Below are 13,666 nucleotides of genomic sequence, written 5' to 3'. Positions count from 1 at the left end.
ATGTGCTTCAGAAGAGCTGCTTATCCCCTCTGAAGAAGGCAAGGTAGATAATGCACTTCCCATCCATCCTGCTGTGGAAGATCTTGTCTGCAGGATTTGGGGAAATCCTGAAGCCAAGCATGAAGCCCCACCAGTCCTGCGTAAGCTCTATCCTCTTCCAGTGGATAAAGCTGCTTTGTGGGGGACCTTGCCTGAGGTAGACAGATCATTGGTTACTGGTGATTCTGTACTGTCAGTACCTGATAGTACACATGCTCTCCCTAAAGATCCTACTGACAGAAAGATTGAGGAAGCAATTAAAAGATCTTTTAAGCTAGTTGCAGCCCAGCTTGGAGTATCTATCTACTGCACTTACGCTTCTAAAGCTTTACTAATATGGTTAGAGGAAGAAAGAGCCAGATTCAAAAAGAAATGGGTCCCATCTGGTGCAATGCAGAGGAAACGCAGGCTGTGTAAAATTGCAGCTAATTTTATCCATGATGCAGCTGAGGATTCTCTTAGACTCACTGTTAAAAATGTGGCATGCCTCACTGTAGCCTGGAGAGCTCTATGGCTGCGTCCTTGGAGCTCATTGCTAGATCTGAAATGTAAACTGCTGTCTTTACCATACACAGGGGGCAAGCTGTTCGGTGAATCCTTAGTCCAGATCATGAAGGATTTCTCAGAACACAAACACTCCTTACGTCAGATGAAAAAAAAGAGCTCTGTTGGAAGTTCTTCCTGTTCTACTCACAAGTGTCTGAGCTCCTTGCGTTCTCCACCAAAGTTCAAAGGAGGGAAGGGAAAGTATAAGGTCTCACAATCACTTCATGCCAAGTATGAAAAGACATCTCACTTTCAGAGAGATACTAGACCATCGAGAGGAACTTTCTAAGAACACAGACTTGCTTCCTAGTTTCTCAGGAACTGAGAAGAGTGAAAGACAAGGAAATGTTTCAATATTTCTGGATAAATAAACCTGGCCCTTAGAAAATTAGTTGTTTCAAAGTAAGATTTAAATTATGAAGTTACTTAAATCTTAATGACTAATTAAGATATTCTAGAGAAATCATAGCTCTCAGTTTTAGGGGAGGGTTTTTTCACTCTAGGTTTCCTAGTGGTCTTGGGATGGTTTGGATTTGTTTGAAGTTTTGCACTCCTCAACCTCAAGAGAATACTTTCTGTGTGAGTTGGCTGGTCTGCAGGACAACATCAGATTTTTCTGCCATATTGATCTAGTGAAGGAAATAATACTTTAGGAAATTCAGGTGTTTCAGGAACTATGGAATGATTGTGGATGCTATATTCCTGTGACTGGATGGATTCCTTAATTTTTACTTAATAGGGGAAAACAGTAACAATCACACTCACAATCACAATCTGCACTGCATTCTCAGAATTTTTCTGAGTTGTAGAAGACTGAGACAGTAACTTGTGGGCAGTCATTGTCTACACCAAGAACCTTCAAGAAACAGAATAAGTACCACAGATCTGTGTTGAGGTCAGTGTAGGTGTATAAATCAGCCTAAATTTTCCTCCTGGTCCATAAGTTGCGGGAAATTAAGAAGTTTTGACAGCTACAGACCTGTGGATTCATGGGTAGGAAGACTGGAAGCAAGCAACTAGAAGGGAAGGATGAAAGTCCAGTGGTCTGCAGAATGTTCAGGGAGATAAAACAGGACTAGGCAATGACAGTAGAAGGATTGCTAGTGTGGTAACACAGGATATTTGCACATTTTGGTGAATTGTTTTGCCTCTTCAATATTTTGACAAACAGTAATTTTCCTAGAAATTCTAGGATACGCTGTGAGATGCTGTGGCAGAGAGTTCTGGGATTGCTAGAAAATATATTACTCTTCCTTCTTGTTCTGAGTTGATTAACAATGAAAATAAAGTTTGTAACTACAACTGTGGGATTTTTTCTCATGTAGTTACTTAACTTGCAACTTAGGTGTGTTTCCACAGGGACATAGGTATGATTTGTGCCTCAGGACTGTGATTCTAAGTTTGGTCCCATCCAGAACAAGGGATTATCTCAATGAACTACCTGAAGAACTGAATAGTCCAATTGGATTTGGCAATGGTCGTACTGTATTCTAATTTACGTACGTGGACTTTGACAGTTCTTGTTTTCATTCTTGAATAGTTATGTGATTAACAATATTTTCAATACATTGCTTTTTAAAGCCAGAGCTTCATCACCCAGTTTTTCCAGCTTCTGCCAGGATTGAAGATCGAGTAATACAGAGATGTTAATGAAAAACTACTCAGAGGAGTAATATAGGTGTGCTTAAGTCTTAGCTAAATAAGAAATAGTAAAATGGTTTGAAGTATGGATTGACTCTAATAATATTGGGACTCACAGTCCTCCTTAGGAGTGTTAGCAGAAGCCTGTTAGGCTTAGAGACAGATTGTCCTGGAGGATGCAGGCAAGCCATAAGGTATGGAAGGTACTTCTGTGGCTTTACCTGATTGCTTTTTACTTAAACATTTCTGGGCTATTAACCTGAGGTCACAGAAACAGGAATTTACTGCAAACAATTTTAATCTTCTGCATCCACTTTCTGTGTCTCATAGCCCAAAATGCTTTACCCACTCTATTTCATGTTGCCTTCCACCTGACAGTTGTGCTGTAAGGAAAATAAGTAATATTGCTAACCATATATTGAGTCTTTTTGCATGTCTATGAATGTGGCAAAGTTTAGTTGGGAACTAATTGCCTGCTGGACTGCAGAGGCATCATAAAAGTGTCTTCCCCATTCTGACTGGTTGCTGCATGTACCCATATCTAAGGAAGAAAAATTGAAAAGTTGAAAGAAGAAAGGAGATTTCAAGGTACATATTTCTTTCAATAACTGATAAGCTTGTGAAATGGAATTACTTTTTTTAAACAAGTAAATTTGTACTTTGCACTTATGTTATTTTTACCTTCATAGTTCTTATAACTCTTAATATTTAGCTTCAAGTTTGATATGTGTTTCATTAAACTAAGAAGAAAAAGAAACATATTCATACAATAGCAATCAATAATGATTAAGATTTAAATCATGCTTTCAGAGTATGCTTTAATATTAATCACTTTTCTTACTGAAGTGTATGTGGTACGTAAAAGTGCTTACCAAAATGATTGGTACATATGAGTGTTTGAGAAATTTTCATCCTTAAAAAGGTACTAGTATGGAATTTATTTATACAGCAAAAAATAATAAAAGTATTACTACACTTAACTTCCATAGCACTAAATGAAGAATTTGTACCCATTCTCACCGCATGTTTGGTTCCCTTCCAGTATTGTTTTCTGACAATTATATAATTATATGCACTACATAAACTATGCTTTCAAAAACTTCTTCAGTTTCCCACTGTAATTTTAGTCAACCCAATTTGCACTTTATTTTTTAATATCACAGTATTACACTAGGTACAAAATAAAGGTCAGCAAACAAAATCACAAACAGAAACTGAAAGAAACTATGATTTATCCTGATTGCATTTTGGAATAGTTTTATGAACAATTGTAAGCAAGGCTGGCAAACCTTGGGGGTACAGTATCAAAATTTATGGCTTTATCATGTTTTTGGCAATATAATATTATATATTCTACAGCCTAAAGTGTTGTATAGCTCTTCCTAATGTAATTCAGAAGGTTTTGCAATTTGCTTCTTGGCAACAAACAGATAATACATTCATCACCAGAGCACAGAGCCCCTCCTGTTTTGAATCCCTAGAGTAGCAAAAGTGTTGTCCAAATCATTGACGTGTTCACTTTTTCTCCTTTTCCTATTTGTTTGGTGGTTTTGTCTTTCTTCCTCAATTTCTTTCTCTTCCACTCAAAAACCTGTGTTCATCTAAGAATCATAATCCAGTTTGATACAGAAAAAACAGTACCATGGCATATGTTTTCTTTTCTGAACCAGGAACATAAAGCATCTTGGACAATCCCACTTGTTTTTCCACTGCCAGAGTCCTGGCAGAACCTCTCTCTAGACTTATATAGAGCAAGAATTAAAGGAATCCCCAGGTTCCTTTGATTTGATTTGATTTTTGTATTTGCTGTGACTGTGCTCTCACACCAGTGCCTACCTCTGTGCAGATACACTCCTGGGTAAATCTGCAGTTTTATTTGGTTTTAATTGTAGAGATAGTAGAATTCACATCCCGACTAAAATATAGAAAAATCTTATACACAATGTAACTGTGTAAGTATTTCTTCATTGTCTTAAACATAAACTTTGCAAAAATATAAATAAGAAAACCATAAGAGCAACAGGTCTCATACTCAGATTTTTCTAAATTGTAAAGGCAAATCAAGCTTTTCATTGGATTAAACACAAAAAATGTTGATATCTTTAATACAGTACTAGTGTAATATTTATTTATGTATATTCCAACCTGGTGAATTACACTGGTTACAGTCATATTTTAGAATATTTGTACAGAGATTCATGACCAATTGGAATATGAAATGATTGTGATTTTAATTTATTTTCATTCCTGTGTATTATGGTGTAAGGGATTATGAAATTATTCACCTGAAATTAAACAACAAACCATATGCCAGTGTTCTTTCCTTAACAGTCCTACCCAGAAAGCAGATCTTCCCTGGAGTAGGACTGGTTACAATTGCAAAGGGAGGCCCTGGCCTTCATTTGACTCATATCACCTGTTTTAATGACTATTAATACCTTCTGATGGGGGCACAGGAGAAAGTACATTGTGTATGAGTATTAAATACTTGATTCCATCTTCAACCTTTTAAATACATGGCCGTTCCAAAATGAACCTTCTTCAGTAATGCCTCTGTAATCTGCTTGTGTTCACAGTGGTATAGACACTTTCACTTTGCTGATGGATTCTTGAAATTTTGGAGTAGTCTTTTAAAGGTTATTGGCCTGTTTGTTTGCAGCACCGGTGAGCACAGATCAATGACAAACATTTATCCTAGTGCCTTGTACACAGCAATAAATAAAACATCAAGCCTGACACAGTCACATTCTGAGGTTTTGTTTTTGTGTGCTTTGAGCCTGAAGATTTTCTTACATGTAAATAACACCTAACACCTTTTATTCTGGTGTATATGCAGAATGATAAAATCTCTGGTATGCTCTTTCTGTAAGTATATGCATATTAGAGGTGGCCTTCTTTTAGAATTTAATAACTTAGTGTTTTGGAAAACAAAACAAAAAAAAGGTGATGAAATGAGGAGAAACTGTGATAGAAAATGGGTTGTAATGGTTTTCTAGCAATAGTTTCTCAACAGGGCTTTTGTTGATCCTTTGTTGCTAACTGTATGATCTGTGTGGCCTTGTACATCCTATGTAATATATATATATATATATATATAAATGGTTTCTCTGGGTGTTCAAAGGTATTAATTAGGAAAAAATGCAATATTTGAAGATCTAAGACATTAGGTTTTAGGAATTAGAGAGTTAAAATAATTTGCTGAGTATATATTCAGCCTAGCATTCTAGAAATTGTAAAATGTAATTTTGTTTCTTTAATATTTTATATGTTTTTCTTTATATTTCCCATAATAATATAAAAAGTACCTGTGAATCTTAATAAAAACCCCAAACTACTTCCTCTTTTTGTACCCTATATGCAAATCAAGTCACATGTTCTGTTTAAGACAAGGTAAATAATTGCACCCAAAAGTGCAGCTGGCAATAGTGGGTTTCAAATCAAGATGCTTTGGAGCTGCTGCTGAAATCTTCATCTTGAAACTGAAGTGCAGTGTAAAGGATTCTGAAAAGAGCCCAACTATATCTATTTCATGAAATACAAGCCTACCACAGCTGCAAATTTATTTGAGGATGCTGATGGTGCTGCAGCTTTTCCACTGACAAAGGAAAGACCACAGTACTTTGCTAGAGATCTCTTCTACTGGCCTTTCTTTCATTTCATTTTTCTGTTGTCCTCCAAATCACCATCATCATTGTCAGAACATTATCAGTCAGGGAGTAGGGTAGGGAGATGGATCTGATAAGAAATGAAAAAGAATAAGCATGCTCTCAACTCCTCAATTCTAACTGCTGTAAGCTGAATTGTTGCTTTTCCTGTAATACAGTAAATATTGTAGAAATTTTAAGAGCAACTTATTATTGATAAAATACTGATCACTATCAGGATATGGACTTTGCTTTTCTTCTTAGGCTATTTTCATTTGTTTCTTCTGCACCCTTTTAATGGAATATGTAGGTCTCTTGAAAGGTAAGGCTGAAAATTGCAAGTCTGGACTGCATTATGTAACAAATTATTTGAAATGCAGCACTTTTATTTTCTTTATACTAGTAAAGAAAATCAGTATATTTCATTTAACCAAATTCATTCTTCATTCATTTTCAAGGAGTCAAAAAAATTAAGAAGTTTAACAGACTAACTTCACGGCACATCATAAGCTTGTTACTTTGGAGAACAAACAAATTATTTTTTTATAACTTTACAACCCACTTCTTAATGCTTGCAGTTGCATCTACATGGCCTCCAAGCAAAGGTCACAGGTCTTACCACTGAAAATTCATGCACGATGGGAAAAAAACAAACCAAAAACACAACTCCCCCTCCCTCCACTGAAGACATTCTCTATTTAAACCATTCTTACACCATGTTTTCATGTGAACTGCATCATATTGATTTGTCTCTACAATGTGATGTGGGTTTACTAAAGGATTATAGGGCTGCACACATGCTTTTCATAAACTCTGCATGCACGGCTGATTTTGTCTTAGTAAATAGTACATCAGTTAATCCCATGTTTGTTTGTTTGTGTCTCCAGCGATGCAGAGGACCATAAACCTCTAAAAAAAGGAAGCCGGACACCTTCAGACAGAACTGTGAAAAAAGAAGACAGTGATGATAGTTTAGTTGACTATGGAGAAGGTGTAAATGGTCAGTTCAATGAGGATGGCTCCTTTATTGGACAATATAGTGGTAAAAAAGAGAAAGAACCTGCAGAAGGAAATGAAAGCTCTGAGGCTCCTTCTCCTGTAAATGCCATGAATTCATTTGTGTAACCACAGAACTCGATCCCCTTGTATCTTCAGTTTGCTTAAAGCACTTGTGCATCCTCCTTCTCATACTATGAACACACAGGTAATGGAGCTCCTCACCACCAGAAGTTAATGCTATGAGAATATGCAGGTTAATATCAGTATACAGCATAATGACACAGTAAGTGGTATGTTACTATGAATCAAAATAGAAAATTCAAATTTTGTTCAAAACTTGGCTATTTTGACTTTTTTTTTTTAAAGGAACTGACACAAACAGTAACAGCAACTTGTAATTTTGTTTCCTGTTGAAAATACAATATAATGCATGGAAAAAAAACCCCTACACAACTCACAGGAAATCTTGTGTACACTATAAAAACATGGTTTGACAATTTGTTATGCAGTCCTCAGCTGAATCCCTGGATATGAATTCCGTTCTCATTGTCAGAGTGTTATAGTAGTATTATATAGAACTTCAATGTCTTTGTGGACATTGTTGTGAAATTGGTGACTTAATGTCTAGCTATCATATGTCTTTTTGTAAGACAGTTAGGAACAGTATGTACAGTATATAATTGCTAAATGATTTAAGTATGACACTTGCATTTGCTGAAGCTTAATGAGACCCTATTATCTGCTCTCTGCTCCTATTACTTTATAACCTTTTTAAGCTACCAAGTATTGCAGCAGTACAGTATTCTATTTTTACATCAAAACACATTGAATTGATTTTAGGGCATAAAAATATGCATTGCAATGCATTTTGGAATTTGTACAGTCACTGAAAGAAAAACTTTAAAAATGAGGGAAAATATTCTGGAAAACACAGGGCAAAGTACATTCAGTGCCTTTATACAATATGCATTCCATAATGCGCTGTACTACTAAAGCAGTTGGTGCAGTAAACTGTGATTAGCAGACTACTGTCATTGCCAAATAAAGGAAAAATGTGAAGAAAAAGAAGTGTTATGAAACTGTTGTGCTAAAAATGGAAAGTTTAAAATATTTTAAACTACATAAAGAGGAGTATGATTTTTTTCCCTTTACAAAAAGCTTTCTACAAAGTTACAGCACAACATGTTTTCATGGCCTTAGAATACTTAAAACAAAAATGAAAACAAACAAACAAAAATCCCAAACCACAACCAGAATTAAATTATTTACTAACACAGCAAGGTACAAGCTCTTGTAAAATAAATCATTAAAAACCCAAACCAGCTGACTCCATTGGTGAGAGCACATTTCTCTCTGTGTCCCAGTCTGATCAGTGTGGCAGCTTTGTAATTATCTCCAGCCTGAAGCAGTGTGGGGGTTACTGCTCAGAACCACAGCATTCCATCTGACAAGTGCTAATAGGGTTTATTGGTAAAGGATTACCCTTATCGGTTAAAAAATTATTTTCTCGCATACTATATCAATCAAATGTTGACCTCCAAATATAAATTTTTATAACAACCTATGGTTGAAGGAATGCTCAGTTTCATTTGCCAATAAATTGGTTTTTCATAACTTGCATCAAGTTTAATTTTAAGTAAGCTTTTTATATGTAGATATTTTGTTGAATTTGTAAATACACTTAAAGCGTAGATGCTATATGCTTCTAGGTGTTACAGACAAATAAACCAAGAAAGCTTATGTTGTACTGTGTAAGAAGTACTATAGCCAATGGTGTGCATGGTATTTTAAAGCATCTACTTCATTCTTTTTGTTTGTTTTTGCTGTGAGAACAAAATAGTGATCTGCTCATTTATTACAGTTTCCAACTAAACCATTCAGAGCTTTTGCCAGTGCACTACATTAGCCCACAGGACACCTTGCAGCTTTCATGTATATATTGTAGGTAAAGCACAACTGAAGTAATTCCAAATGTAACCCAGCTGTAATAAGCTTCTTTCGCACCTTTGAGCTTTCCATTGGTCAGTTTTTTTAATGGGAACCGAAATACGAAATGAATTATACGAACATTGATTACAAAGCACAAAGAGAACATTTCTTAACAGGATTTGCCAATGGTTTTAGTAAAAATTAAATATCATTTTACTCTTATTTAATTGTAGATGCTGAATTATCTGTGCATGTGGGGGTAAACATACAGGCTCACTTCTGTAATAGTGCAACAGATTTTGTATTAAAAATAAATGTGGTTTTAAAATTTCACTGTTTGTTCTGTTTACACTAGCAGTAAAAATCACGTTGGATTCATCCTGCAATTAAGAATTCAAAGTAGAAAAAAAGCATGAAAGAACTCTGACAGTTGTTCCCATGATGTTATAGAACTTCCATTACTGCCATCAACTTATTTGCAGAAAGTTGCATACCTTTACATGCTACCATTTGAAAAAAATGGTAAATTTGACCATTTCCCATTGAAATCTACTATTTGCATTTTGCTTCCATGGATGTTTTTATTATTTATTTAGTCATATTACTGCAAAGAAAAGAATTGAAATAGTCATGTTCCATACGTGTAAGAGTGAATAGGAGAACGTAAGTATGTTGATTTGAAATTAAGAGCCCTCATATAGGATCCAAATAAGGATTTTGTGTCCTAAAGGAATTGTCCAACATATAAATTTATGGCTATCTGTTTTTAAATAGTATATAAAGTGAGGAATTTTTAGATATTATCTTTTACAGTACACAAAATCCATTGCAATGCTCTTTTCATATCTTGTCTATTCTATATATGAATGGAAACAGACTGGGCAGGAGGGCAGCTGTTCTGCATAGAAGACTGCAGGAGAGCCATGGATTCCAAGAGATGCAGGTGCTTCAGGAGATGTATCCAAAAGTTGATGTGTGGGCATGATGCTTGAAAGAGGGATCTTATCACTGAATCAGAAGCCATTCTGTCAGCCTTTCCATATGTAATTGGAAATTCTTGACTATTTCAGCTGCTGTTATCTGCAGAGACTCAGCTCTGGCACTTGTATCTTCAAATATCTTCACATTATCTTCAGATACTGTCTGTCTTGGTTTTTGTACAGGTATCTGTTGATTTTTTTGCAGCAATGTAAATTGTCTGGGAGATACGAAATAAGCTGTTTCTGTTTCAATTAAAGAATATTTCCTGAAAAGAGAGGTCTGAGTTCCCTAGGCTTAGTTGGGAAGAGGGATTTCATACGGTAACAATTTTTGGAGATGCATACGTTATTTGTGCATGTTCCCCAAAGTGTACTAATACATATAGTTGCTACATTTTCATTTTACTGATATACCTTTGCTTTTGATTTTATTCTCACTGAAGTGACTGTATAAATCCTGAGGGAATTAAAGAGGCTACCCCAATGGTAATTTTTCTTGTAATCTATTCTCACATTGTTCCTAGGAAAATACAATTTTCTCATGGTTCCATGTAGCAGAAGCAAAGTGGCAAAAAAAGAAAAAAGTAGCAGAAGCAGAGTGGAAATTCTCTTTTCAGGATGTCTGGTCTATTTTAAAACAGAAACCCTAGGAATTATATATGAAGAAGTATTATCTACCATATGGAAGTGTCTTCTTTTCTAAAGAAAAGATCTGTGGAGAAATTCAGAAAGAGAATGAGATTCCAATAATTTCTGAAAAGCAATTATCCTTTCCTGTATTTCTGTCACACTGTCTCTGTTTTCTCCCTTCATCTACCTTTGAAAAGAACATTTCAAAGAGTTGGCAAAAATAGCAACTGGTTTTATGGGAAGATGGAAATAACTGAATGTGCTACTTGTAGGAATCTACCCCTAAATGATGCCCCTAGAGTGAAAATAAATACAACTGGCAATCATATTTTAATCTCTGGATTTCATATGAATGAAGGGATCTCTGGTTGCTCTTTGTACATGAGAAGTGGAAACTTTAGACCAAACTGTCAAGATAAATACATGTCAGCAGGACTATGACAGACAGTAGATGTGATCCGTTGTGACGGTAAGTAAGGAGAAAAATGGTCATCCCAGTGTTCTCATAAATTTTGGCAGCAAAAATATACACCAGGTTCCTTACTGTGCTCACATGTAAATGAGCTGGTAAAAAAATTGTGATCATGTTCAATACCTGAAGAATGGATTCTTCATTTGGGGTTGGAGAAGTTTGCCCTGTTGTGAATTTGGCAGCACTGGCTTTGTCCCTCCAGGAAAGCTGCACAGGATAAATTTGAAGCCAGCTGGCAAGTAATAGGTTTGCACATGTTTAAATTGAAGAGTGGCAGGGCAGGAGACAGCTCTTGTCACCTGGACCCAGCCAGCCTTTGACCTGTTTCATCTTGCCCTAAAGTACTCAACTAAAATAAAGAAGTTTAGAAGGTAGTATGGTTTCCCTGCCAGCTGAAAAAAACCCCATGGCATCATGTCAGAAATCTAAGCCAGTGCTTAGATTTAATTCTGCATGGCTTTCTATCACATTTTGGATATGAGTGATGAGGAGGAAACATACCTGGTCCATGCTGTACAAATATGGTTTTCAGACCTGAGCTTTCAAGCAGGGAAAGTGATGCCAAACTTTTTAAAAATTACCAGGTCTTGTGCTACATTGAGGAATGAACTACATTTACTTTTGACAGTAAACTGACACGTATCTTCCAGAGGGTTCTTCTGTATTTCCCATGTCCAAAGACTTTGGAAGAGGGATGCTTTGGCTTTGAAACCCAACATCTTACCTGAGAGAGGATAGCAGCCCACTCCTCTGCCCTGTGTTTGCAAAGATCTAAAGGGCTTCAAGACTTCACAGGGCTAAGGGAACAAATTAAGTTTTCTAAATGGCAGTGTTCAGTATATAGTTCAGGCAGATGTTCTGCAATGTATGAACTGTAGTGAAAGAGTTATGGTCATGCTGGCATGAAAAGTTTGCCTGTCTGGTGTGGCAAGAAGGGGTAGTGAAAATGAAACTATTGAGACAGAGAAAATGCAAGTACAAAAGTATAATATCTGAGGTTTCTTGGAAAGATTTGAGAAGCAGCCAGTAGGGTAGCTGGCCTGAAGGGCAAAAAGAGAAAATGGCAGAGGCAGCAGGAGACCTTGCTAGTGTGGAGCAGCACAGCCTGCTAGGTGCAGACCACACTATCTGTTGGTGACAAACAGCATAAAATATGACACCATTCTCCTTCCAGATGTTTTTTTTTAAATTATTATTTATTTAGTTATTGTTCCAAGAGACTTAGAAAGACTTACCAATCTTAAAAATGTCTGTCAAACAACTGAAAATTGCTAGGGAGTTTGTAGATTTGGCATAGGGGAAATACTGACCAGCTGGACAATCAAACTCACAAAGCAGTTGCTTTAATTTCCTTACTTTTTGAAGTAAGCTAAAACTATCTCCTGGAAAGCACCTGCTTTCTGCAGGTATGGGACAAGGCAATCTGAAAAGATCATTTTCCCTTTTCCTAGGAATTTGACTAGTGCTGTTCTAGTAATATGAGGAAAGTGGGCATTTTCTGAGCTGTTGAGATAAGGAAGATACAAGGGAGCCATACAAACGGTTTGGTAGATGAAGAACATACACAATGAGGACTCCAAACACGGAAAACCAGAATTAATGTTTTTGAAGAGATTCTTCAAGAATAAAACTGAAGAGAGATAAAAATAAAAGGACAACTAATTGCAATAGTTTCTGGACAAGTCAGAGTACAGATGAATGTAAAAGAACACTGACATGGGCAGGAATAGTTTGATTTCCAGTAAGGAGAGGGGAAAAAGGCCTTTGCTAGGCTATCTGATGACATGTAGGTACAAATACCACATGAAGAAGCACAAGAAAACTGGCTATCCTGCCTATAAGTGAATACTACAGCTTTAATTTTCTAGCAGTACACAACCATAATTTTTTGGTATATTTATATAACTTGAATAATTAGCCAGCAAGAACTTCTGTTTAGCTAAGATTGTTTTTCCTTCCTGCCCTTTTCACTACAGGTACTTGATTCCAAAGTTTTGCTTTAAGAAGGAAACAGTCTGTGCTTTTCTACTACAATTAGGCAATGACCATAAAATTTATTAAAAGCAAAACTCATATATATTTTTCTAAAACAAGTTGATTTATCTTTTTTGTAATGAGAGGCAGACAAGTCTTCAATCACTAGCATTTACAATTGGCCACTAGAGGGAAGTTACAATTGTTGGTTAGCAGAACCCCAAAGCATCTGAAGTTCACATCCCATGGTAATGGATATAGAGAGTGTGTGGTGTGTGTGTGTGTGTGTACGTGTAAATGCATGTGTCTATCTATATATATAAAGGCACCATAAAATAGTGGTTAAAAAGAATAGGAAACAGGTTGATAATTCTTTTGTTTGTGTAACACATTAATTCTGTTTGTCTATGCAATGATGACCTTATTCTAATTCAACCATTTGTTATCAGGATTGTAAATTGCAGGGACATTTGGAGCAGAATTGCTGTTTGAAAAGTAAACTGGCAAGAACTATGGGACAGGTATGCTTAGTTTGAAATTAGCAGGTAGCCCCGTCCCAAAGGCTTTTTCAAGGCAGAATAGAAGCCAGATGAATGTCTTGCTAGGCTGTCAGTTCCCAGATGTGTCTGTTGGTATGTGTGCCTGGCAGCTGTAAAATAAGAAAGATTTTAAAAATGATGTTGACCTGGTTGGTGTGTAGCCAACTAGCTCAGCTTTTGCAATTCATAAGAAGCTTACACTGCCCCAAATGGGTTTGGAGAAGGTGCTGCCTGGTGCTGCTGAACCTGTGCAACTGGAGGGGACAGGTTCCT

At 36.3% G+C, this 13,666-nt stretch overlaps 1 protein-coding gene across 28 annotated transcripts in view; it reads left to right on the top strand.

Annotated features, from left to right (window-relative positions):
- Positions 1 to 9,064, top strand: part of LOC131573314 (neuronal cell adhesion molecule-like) — a 67,217-nt gene extending 58,153 nt beyond the window's left edge. For 26 of the 28 annotated variants that reach the window (XM_058827136.1, XM_058827156.1, XM_058827148.1 and 23 more), the window contains one exon: positions 6,758 to 9,064. In XM_058827136.1, the coding sequence (XP_058683119.1) occupies positions 6,758 to 6,995 (238 nt within the window). In that variant the 3' untranslated portion in view covers positions 6,996 to 9,064. The other 2 variants (XM_058827152.1, XM_058827162.1) reach the window with 2 other exon arrangements.
- Positions 9,065 to 13,666: the final 4,602 nt, after the last annotated feature.

The sequence above is a fragment of the Poecile atricapillus genome, chromosome Z (genome assembly GCF_030490865.1).
Source record: "Poecile atricapillus isolate bPoeAtr1 chromosome Z, bPoeAtr1.hap1, whole genome shotgun sequence".
Taxonomy (NCBI): domain Eukaryota; kingdom Metazoa; phylum Chordata; class Aves; order Passeriformes; family Paridae; genus Poecile; species Poecile atricapillus.
Note: the sequence above shows the minus strand (reverse complement) of the source record. Positions and strands in the feature narration are given on the sequence as shown.